The following is a 10000-nucleotide window of genomic DNA, read 5'->3' as shown; positions in this document are numbered from 1 at the left end:
TGGAGACCGTCAGGAACAGACCTAGCGAGGAGAGGAGAGGAAAGAGAAGAGGAGAGGAAAGGAGTGGGGAGGAGGAGAGAGGAGGAGAAGAGAAGACAAGGCTGAAGAGGAGAGGAGAGAAGAGGGGAGAAGGGAGAAGAAGAGAGGAGAGGGGAGAAGACAGGAGGAGAGGAGAGAGGAGAGGAAAGGAAAGGGGAGAAGAGGAGAGAAGAAGGGAGGATTGGAGAGAAGAGAAGAGAGGGGAAGAGAGAAGAGAGAGAGAACAGAAGAGGTGGGCAGATCAGTCATCCATATTGCCTCAACATCACTGGCATCAGTGGCATCAGGGAGCAGCTCACCACAGGCTTTATAGCTCGTAAAGAAATCACTAGAGGAGGCAAGAGTAGGACATGGACATCTATGAGCCGCCCTGATTTACACTCAGTATCTGTGTTATAGAGCCATAATGGAGCCTCTGCGAGGGCCGCCATATATTGTGGTTGGAGGAAGTGACATGACACATCAGCATGGCTCACAAGAGCCTCATCAGCTGCATATTTAGGAGGAGAATGACTCGGCTTTTTACGGTTTATCTCACAGCTTGAGTCCTGCTTCAAAACTATGTAGCTCCTGTCGTCCGTGAAAACACTCAGAAAAAAAATGCTCAGTGGTTGGAGTGACCTGACGAAATAGTGGTCGCCATGACAGTTCTCTTCTATTACCATAGAAACCAAGCAGCAAATCAGAAAGCAGTTCTGCTGTCAGACCAGACTGACTGGGACATGAGGAGAAACATGAAACATCATGTCTTCTTTGTTGAATGCAACCTTCTCTTCATTAACACACACACACACACACACACACACACACACACACACACACACACACACACACACGCCACATCCCCCACGGTACACTTGCTAAAAGAGTGTCACATACCATTCCATGTGTTCCCTTGTAAGGTATCCTTTGTGGAGTTTGTATTTAGGGAAAATGGTTAATATTTAGGGACTGGAACTTGTAATGTTAGCTGGCGCCCTATTTTAGCGCAGCCGTAGGGGGCCTATACATAGCCCACACAGTACGCCCCTGCACTGCATATAGGAGCGGGCCTCAGTCAGGCAGCCAGGACACAGGCCCCGGGATAAAGCATTCTCTTACTCTACATCTTAGTTTGTCAGCTCTCTTCCGCCCTCCCTCTCTTCCTCTCTCTCCCCCTCTCCCTTTCGTTCTCTCTCTTCCTCTCTCTCTCTCTCTTTCTTTCTCCTTCTCCTTCTCTTTCGCAGGTGCTCTTTTCCCCTGCTCCACTCTTCTCTCCCTCTCTCTCTCTCTCTCTCCCTCTCTCTGTCCCCCCCCCCTTCTCTCTCTCTTTCTCGGGTGTTCCTTTCCCCCGCTCCACTCTTCCCCCAGCCCTCTCACTGCCTCTCTCGCTCCATGTGCTCTTCCATGACGCGTGGAGAAAGTTCCGGAGCGTGTTCAAAGAAAGCGGTACCTGTTGGGAAGGTGAAGCGGAACGCCGGTGAGGAGAGGGGAAAAAAAAGAGCCCCCGTCCCGTCGTCGGCCCATGTTTACCTTTGGCTACAGTTTTTCCCCTCCGTAAAACGACCCAAATGACGCTTGTTGGAGGCTGACCCGGCGTGGCTGTGAATGGACCGTTCAGTCGGTCGCACAGGCACCCCCTCTGTCTCCGCCAAGGAAGTGACCTTACCTCACCCCAAATAGCCACAAGTGCCCCGCGGCCCAGGTGCTACGACCCTGGACATGACCAGGACCTGTGAGAGAGGACCTCTGAGAGGACTATACGCGTTCAGCAAGCACATTCGCGCGCGCGTGTGTGTGTACTCTGTGTTCATATAGAGAGGGTATTAATGTGTTGTGTGTGTCGGCCCGAGGGCACTGTAAGTGTCTGGGTGGCTCTGCTGGTGCAGGGGCCTGTTCGATGTCCCGCTGGTGTAGTAGTGGTCAGTTAGTGGTCAGTCAGTAGAAAAAGAGGGGGGGGGGGGGAGCGGGGGGGGTGACCCAGGGTGCTGCTCAGATTCTAAACAGGAAGACAGGGACAATGTTAAACAGAAACCCTTTCTAACTGTCTGGGTGTCCCTGTCTGTGTGCGTGTGTGTGGATGTCCTTGTCTGTGGGTGTGTGTGTGTATGTGGGTGTCCTTGTCTGTGTGTGTGTGTGTGTGTGTGTGTGTGTGTGTATGCATGTGGATGCGTGCATACATGTGTGTGTGAGCGTGTGTAAACGTGTGCGTGTCTGTGTGTATGTGTGTGTGTGTGTGTGTGTGTGTGTGTGTGTGTGTGCGTGTGTGCGTGTGTGTCTTGCAGTCCTGTCTGGCGGGGGGCAGCACAGTCCCCTGAAGCGCTCCGTGTCTCTGACCCCTCCCATGAGCGGGCCGTCCTGCCAGCCCCTGGGGCACGGCTGGCTGTCACAGGAGGACCTGCGCGCTCGCGGTGGCATTGGTGGCGTTGGTGGCGTTGGCCTGGCGCCGGACCACGCGCCCCTCTCCCCCCAGAGCAGCGTGGCGTCCTCGGGCAGCGGCGGCAGTGAGCACCTGGACGAAGGCTCCGGACTGGCCGGACTGGCCGGAGTGGCGCTGCGCAGCATCTTTCACCAGGAGGGGAGCGGTATGCGGGGTGAGTGTTGCCTCCACACCCCCCCTGTGTGTCCCGTACCCCTCCCCCCCCCCCCCACACACTCACCCTGTATGTCCACCACCACCCCCCTCCCACCACCACCCCACCGGTCACCTGTGTGTGTGTGTGTTAAGACGAGCCACACACACACGTGTGTTAAGCGGAAGGCGTACTTCTGCGGACACGACGCAAATGTCCGCACGGACTTTTAAAAGAGCCTGCAACAGCAGAAAAACAAAGAAATGGGGACACATTGGAGATACTCAACCGCCCCGCCCCCCTCCCAAAACGTCTGCGTTGCGCGAAAGGCGAAAGCCAAGTCCGCAGAACTGTACGTCGACCACCCATAGCTGCGTTTTCTGTGTGTTGCCACAATCTGTGTGTGTGTGTGTGTGTTAGAAAAACAACGTTTATGTTAGCTGTCTTTGTGTCAGAGAAACTATGTCAACCTGTGTGTTCCACAATGCGTACGACAGAGGCCGGTGTGTGTGTGTGTGTGTGTGTGTGTGTGTGTGTGTGTGTGTTGGCAAAAACTTCCTGGAACTATCTGTTTGTCCTCTGACTCACCTGTATGTCAGAAGACTGCTTGACAGCTAGAGGTGTTACCTGTATGTATCACCTGTCACCTGTCCCTCCTGTCTCCTGTGTTGAGGGACTTACCTGTCTGTCTCAACTCACCTGTAAATCCTAAGAGTAACTCAGCTTCTTATAGTGCTACAAGTGCATTGTTGTTTGCAGGGTTAGTCTCAGTGTGTGTGTGTGTGTGTGTGTGTGTAGTGCACCTGTCTCAGAGGCCTGTGTGTTTGTAATAGGAGTCACCTGTTTGTCTGATTGTTTAGTGAGTTGTTGGATAAGAATGTGTGTGTGAGCTGACTGTTTAGTGAGTTGTCGGATAAGTATGTGTGTGTGTGTGTGTGTGTGTGTGTGTGTGTGTGTGTGTGTGTGTGTGTGTTAGTCTAACTGATGAGTCAGCAGAGCAGCCACTGTCCCCTGTCAGTCGTAAAACAGTATTCTCAAATATTGCAATCAAAGTGACTGTGCTGTGCTGTACTGTACTCTCTCTCTCTCTCTCTCTGTGTGTGTGTGTGTGTGTGAGTTTGTGTGTGTGTGTGTGTGTATGTGAGTTTGTGTGTTAAAGGTCCTGTCTGCCCTTTAATTGATACTGGATGTGTCTGTCAGTGGTGTTTTCCATGAGGGGACTTGTGTATCTCTCTTGGAAGGAGTGGTCAGGATCTCCTGTTTTTCACGACTATCTCTAAGAGGATTAGCATAAAAGCACATATACACTGAATATCTGCCTACAAACAGTGTGAGTCATGGACTATTAGTGGACACAGAGTCTATCAGTGTGGGTGAGGATGAGGATGGGACTAGTGAAGATGTGCAGACTGTGGTGTCTGTAGCACTGTATTGCTCCTTTGCGTAATCCAAGAGTCTTCTATTCATGTCTTCACCTTGGACAGAGCTTCACTTTGTGTATTTACCTCGGAAAGAGGGTTTACCTTGTGTGCCACTGCCCACCTAGGGCAGATGGGCTGTGTGTTTGTGTGCCCACCCAGGGCAGAGAGGGCATGTCTTTGTGTCCGTGTAGTGTTGCCCCCCCCCGCCCCCCCCCCATCTCCCCCCTTCTGAAAGCTTCACAGTGCTGCCTCTTGTAGAGTTGTATATGTCATGAGCATCATGTATCTGCAATTTGACACTGCACATGTCTACTCATGCACTTGGGTTTACCTATTTAATGACAATAGGACTTAAACAAATACAAGAAAAAAGTACATTATTGGAATTTGTCATATTTCAACTCAAAGGGTTGTGTTATCAGCCATGTTGCTGGCCTTATGGGCCTGGTGCTGTAGGGGTGTGTGTGTGGGAGGGGGGGGGGGGGGGGGGGTCACATGACCACTCTGTCTGTGACCCCTGACATTTGACCTCTCCAGGCATGTAAAATACTGTGGGCGGTTCTGAGGGGAGTGAGCGGGTGATTGTTGTATGACTGGAAAGGAATCCACTGAAAACACAAGCTAACCCAGAGAAACATGTTTTTCCAAACATGTGTTTTGGATAAAAATAGCAACAAAAATGGGCCACGTTCAGTCTTAAATGAACACCTGCGTTTGCTTGGCGCTCTGTCAAAAGCTTTAGCTCAGCTACACAGTTAAGGCATCTTGTCAAGGCATACACAACAAACACAACTGACAAGAAAACTACAAATCCCATGATGCATAGCTGCCATCTGCTGCCTCTGTCTCTTCCTTGATCCTGTCCCTGTATGATGTGCTTCATCTATCTGCATTTAGGGGCTCATTTGCTGGGGGAGCTCAGCTCGTTAGACGCCGCAGGGTGTGCTTGCTGCGCTGGGTGCTCGCTGGTAACATTGAGTGGGCAGGGATGGATGAGCAGATGTTCATGGGTTGTGTTTTGATCAGATTTCTGTGTTCCTCTGTGTGTGTGTGTGTGTGTGTGTGTGTGTGTGTGTGTGTGTGTGTGTGTGTGTGTGTGTGTGTGTGTGTGTGTGTGTGTGTGTGTGTGTCTGTGCGCGCGTGTGTGTGTGTGTAAGCAGATGTGCCGGCGTGGCTGAAGAGTTTGCGTCTCCACAAGTACGCCGCCCTCTTCTCCACCATGACGTACGACGAGATGATGTCACTGACTGAGGAGCAGCTGGAGTCACAGGTCTGTGTTGAGAATCTAATGTGTGTGTTACACAGAGAGGGAGAGTGTGTGTGTGTGTGTGTGTGTGTGTGTGTGTGTTTGTGTCTATGTGATTGACTATATGCATGTGTCTTATTGAGGGAGAGAGAGCATGCACTGAACTTGTTTGCCTCCATGGCTAGGAAACTTAGTCTTATACAGTGCACAAAGATGAATAAACTAAATGAAAGTAGTATATATATGACCTATGCATAGAGATGAATAGATATTATGAATGCATTTCATACAGAGAAATAAGCCATAATTATCGAGAGGAGAGGATGTGGGGGCGTGTCATGAAGTTTTTCTTAGGGCCATTGACCCGGCGAGAATAGCCTCTCTATGATGAAAGCCCGGCCTGGCCCACAGAGCAAAGCTGTGTCTAAAAATGTCACTGTCGTTTACAGCTACGAGAATCATCTAAATGAATCAGCTCTAAAAATATGACCCTCCCTTCCTTTTGCAGAATGTCACCAAAGGGGCCAGACATAAGATCATCATCAGCATCCAGAAGCTGAAGGAGAGGCAGAACATGCTACGCTCCCTGGAAAAGGTGTGTGTGTGTGTGTGTGTGTGTGTGTGTGTGTGTGTGTGTGTGTGTGTGTGTGTGTGTGTCTGTGTCTGTGTCTGTGTCTGTGTCTGTGTCTGTGTGTGTGTGCGTGTGTGTGTGTGTGTGTGTGTGTGTCTACACCTGGTACACACATATATGTGTTTGTGTTCATTCTGAATCCAATTGGATTCTTCCAGAAGCTAAACCCAATTGGGCCCTCCCTCCCTCCCTATTTTTGTGACACACTTACAGTAATTAAGATAAGAAGTGCTCATGTTGGTTTTCACTGACATTTTGGTAAAGGTAGCAAATATCAATGCAAATGTCAATGCAAATAAGTTCAATGCAAATGCGTTAACCCATCCCTGCGCTTCAGTGGCCTGGCCTCTAGTCAGCTCTTGACCTGTTGAGGAGTGAAAATTCTCCTAGTTCCTTCTAGAATTCAACGCAAACAATCTATAGTTTCAGTGTTCTGTATACAGTCTGTGGGTAAAATCTCCGAGGGTAATTGTTGCATCATAATGCGGAACTCTCAGTTCACCGAACATTCTAAACACATATTTGTGACTGTACCCCCCAACAGGCCAATCTGGGTGAGCTCAGTAACAGAGCAGCACCGTGGCTCCCGCTGACGGCTCCATCCATCACCTGTCAATCACAGGTCAGATTAACAGAGGCCACGTCAGTCACGGAGGGCCTTGTCTGTCACTCAGAGCTGAGGACAGAAACACACAGAGGAAGTACTTTGTGGTGAGGCAGACTGGAAGAGGCTGTAGATTGGAGCAGTGGTAGCATAGTGGCTAAGGAGTTGGGCTAGCATACAGTTGGAGAGTGTACCTGTGTTCCCTGGGTCTTATGTTCCCCACTTTGTATGGGACAGGGGAACATAGGACCCTTTTTTTATTTCCCAAAAAGGGTCCTATGTTCCCTGGTATGTATTGAACATAGGGATGACCCCATACAGTTGCTAGAAAAGAGGTGGTTTGATTCCCAGCTGCCACTGTTGTATCCTTGAGCAAGGCGCTTAATCCTGAATTGCTCTGGGTCGGCTGGCCCTTGTAGTGATTGACCTACATGTACAAGTCACTTTGGATAAAAGTGTCAGCCAAATCAGAGAGGGTTAAAGTGGGGCGAGAGGCGCAAACGTTCGAAAATTTCCGCGTTCGGTTTTTGCAAAGGGGAGGGGGGCGAAATCCCCCTTTAAGCAGACCTAGAAAGTGACGTTACATTCGAACTGAACTGCTTGCCAATCTGACAGAGATCGATATCCCACTATGACGACTTTGCGACACGCCTCTTTAAGCAGACAGGAACTGTTTGAATTTTGCTTCTATAGAGATGCATTATGTTGCTCTATCTTGTCAGTAATGAAGGATCTTTGGGCAAATGAATACAGCCATTTCCTGTGTATTAGCCGCGTTGTGTATAAGCCGCAGGGCAGTGTTTTATGCCAGTTAAAAGAAACAAAACCATATTAATACCATATTAACTGCTGTTTCTGTTCATACATTCAACATTGGACCAAGAAAAACAAAAAAAAACCTTTCTGGTGATGCTTCACCTTTTATCAATGCCTCTGCACCATTGTGTTAGTGTAGATGCTTTAACCTGTTTGCTCGAGCAGATGTTAGATTAGCCGGTGCTCTCTGGCAGGTTTGGATTGAGCCTTCAGCTCCAAACAATGTGGGTGGGAGACAGTGGCGGAGGAGGCCTTCTTACTTTGGCCGTCTAATTTGGGATTAACCTTTCCCGCCGGGCACGACGTCGTGCTCAAAGTTGTTACCGGTGCATTTTTATCGGTGCGGAAATGAGACACCTGTTGCTGGCTCCGAGGTCTCTATGTTTGGGGCCTGTTGAATGCACGCTGCATGCACGGGCCTGATGTGCTGGTCTGGTCACCCCTGGGGCAGCGCCGCCAGCGAGCGAGTGGAGCATGGAGACCGAAACAAACATGCGTATATTTTTGGTGTTCAGTATAATTTTATCCGTCGCATGTCAGCGGCCCCTTCCTGTGCCGCGATCAGAAATATGGGCACACCTGGCCGGTGGCGGCGTGGCGCGGCGTTTATGGAAACAACGGCGCTGAGTTGTGATGCGGCGCATCGGGAATAGGCCTCGTATTCACCTCAGGATCATCAGTCACCACCCCAAATAAACTCCTCTCGCTGTCACACGGTCCTTCCTCTCTCTCTCTCTCTCTCTCTGTCTCTCTCTCTCTCTGTCTCAGCTCTTCATCCCTCCTTTCTCTCACTCTCAGCTCAGCTCTTCTCTTCCCTCCATCTCTCCATCCTGACATCTGTCTTTCTGTCCGCCCCTTTTTTCTCTCTTCTTTTTTTCTCTTTTTTTATTCTTTTCATCCCTGATCCTCCCTATTCGTGTTTCTATGTTTGATCTATTTTCTATGTCTTTCTATAGCTGATCTCTCTCTCTCTATCTATCTCTCTATCTCTCTTTCTCTCTCTCTCTCTATCCATCTCTCTTTGGCTCAGTTTCAGGAATATGAGGAGGGGGGGGGGTTGTTTATCTGGTGATGTAGAATTTGTTTTTGATGGGTTTTTTTTTTTTTTTTTTTGAATAAAGAGTTTTAAAGTAAAAAGTCAACTCTCTCACAGGCCCTTGTTGCCGGTGTCTGTATAGTCCTAGTTCTATCCGGACCGTGAGAGTGAGATCAGTGTGTGTGTGCATGTGTGTGTGTACACAGGACGTTCTAGAGGGGGGGAACCTGCGCGCTCCACTGCAGGAACTCCACCAGATGATCCTGACGCCCATCAAGTCCTTCAGCTCCGACGAGCCTTCCCAGCATCCTCTGCTGGGGCCCGAGGGCAAGAGCGTTCTCCCCGGCTCTCACCTGGGTGGAGGAGAGGCAGAGTCCAGCACCACCATCATCTCCGAGGGGGACATTCCTGGCCAGTTCACCCGGGTCATGGGCAAAGGTAACACACACACACACACACACACACACACACATGCACACACACACACACACACACACACACATACTTGCATACATACATACAGTTACACACACACACAAACATACATACATGTGCATACAGTTACACACACACAAACATGCATACATACAGTACAAACAGTTACACACACAGAAACATACATACATACATACAGTTAAACACAGACACACACACAGCCCAATGCTGTTACACACAATTACTCGTTTCTGTGTAATCCACGTAATCTCGAGACTCACAGTGTTTTCCTTTGCCCCCCCTCTCTCTCTGCAGTGTGTACACAGCTCCTGGTATCCCGGTCGGATGAGGAGAATATTAGCTCCTACCTGCAGCTCATTGATAAGTGCCTGATTCATGAGGTAGGACATGGTTATGGTTATTTGGTTATTTAGCAGACGCCTGAGACATGAGTACAGCATACTGAACACTCTTACACACCTGTCTCAAACACACTAACACACTCTTGCTGTGTACTCTTACACACCTGTCTCAAACACACTAACACACTCTTGCTGCATACTCTCACACACCTGTCTCAAACACACATTTACTGCACACTCTTGGACGCCCGTCTCAAACGCACTAACACACTCTTGCTACATACTCTTACACCCATGTCTCAGAGAGGATTGAATCAGAGCTTTGCCTTTCTGTTCTGGCTGTATCATATTTTACATATGCTTCTTTACATATGTATCAGGGTACAGTATGTTATACACAACATATATCACATGTTAGTATATCTATATATATATATACTGTATATATACATGAATTGATTCATTTTATATGTCATATAAAGCCGCCGGTCTGAATGCATACAGTGTTTAAGAGTGTGATTGTGTGTGTGTGTGTGTGTGTGTGTGTGTGTGTGTGTGTGTGTGAGTGTGTGTGTGTGTGTGTGTGTGTGTGTGTGTGTGTGTGTCTGTGTGTGTGTGTGTGTGTGTGTGTGTGTGTGTGTGTGTGTGTGTGTGTGTGTGTGTGTGTGTGTGTGTGTTAGTGTGTGTGTGTGTGTGTGTGTGTGTGTGTGTGTGTGTGTCCAGCTGAGTGTGATCCTCTGACCCCAGTGTTGTGTGTACTCTGGTCTACTTTAAGCAGCTGTGGCTGGAGACTTTGTGTTGAGTGTGTTTATTTCCGTTGGCATGGAAACCCAGGGGTCTGTGTGGTCGTCGGTGGGA

At 49.1% G+C, this 10000-nt stretch overlaps 1 protein-coding gene across 1 annotated transcript in view; it reads left to right on the top strand.

Moving 5' to 3' along the window:
• Window positions 1-10000, top strand: part of samd4a (sterile alpha motif domain containing 4A) — a 54097-nt gene that overhangs the window by 34924 nt on the left and 9173 nt on the right. The window contains exons 5-9 of the mRNA XM_062523597.1: window positions 2304-2612; window positions 5173-5282; window positions 5767-5853; window positions 8552-8783; window positions 9096-9181. Of these exons, the coding sequence (XP_062379581.1) occupies window positions 2304-2612; window positions 5173-5282; window positions 5767-5853; window positions 8552-8783; window positions 9096-9181 (824 nt within the window). The remainder of the gene's footprint in view (window positions 1-2303; window positions 2613-5172; window positions 5283-5766; window positions 5854-8551; window positions 8784-9095; window positions 9182-10000) is intronic.

The sequence above is a fragment of the Sardina pilchardus genome, chromosome 20 (assembly GCF_963854185.1).
Source record: "Sardina pilchardus chromosome 20, fSarPil1.1, whole genome shotgun sequence".
Lineage (NCBI taxonomy): Eukaryota > Metazoa > Chordata > Actinopteri > Clupeiformes > Clupeidae > Sardina > Sardina pilchardus.
The sequence above is the reverse complement of the archived record's forward strand: the minus strand, read 5'-3'. Positions and strand labels throughout refer to the sequence as shown.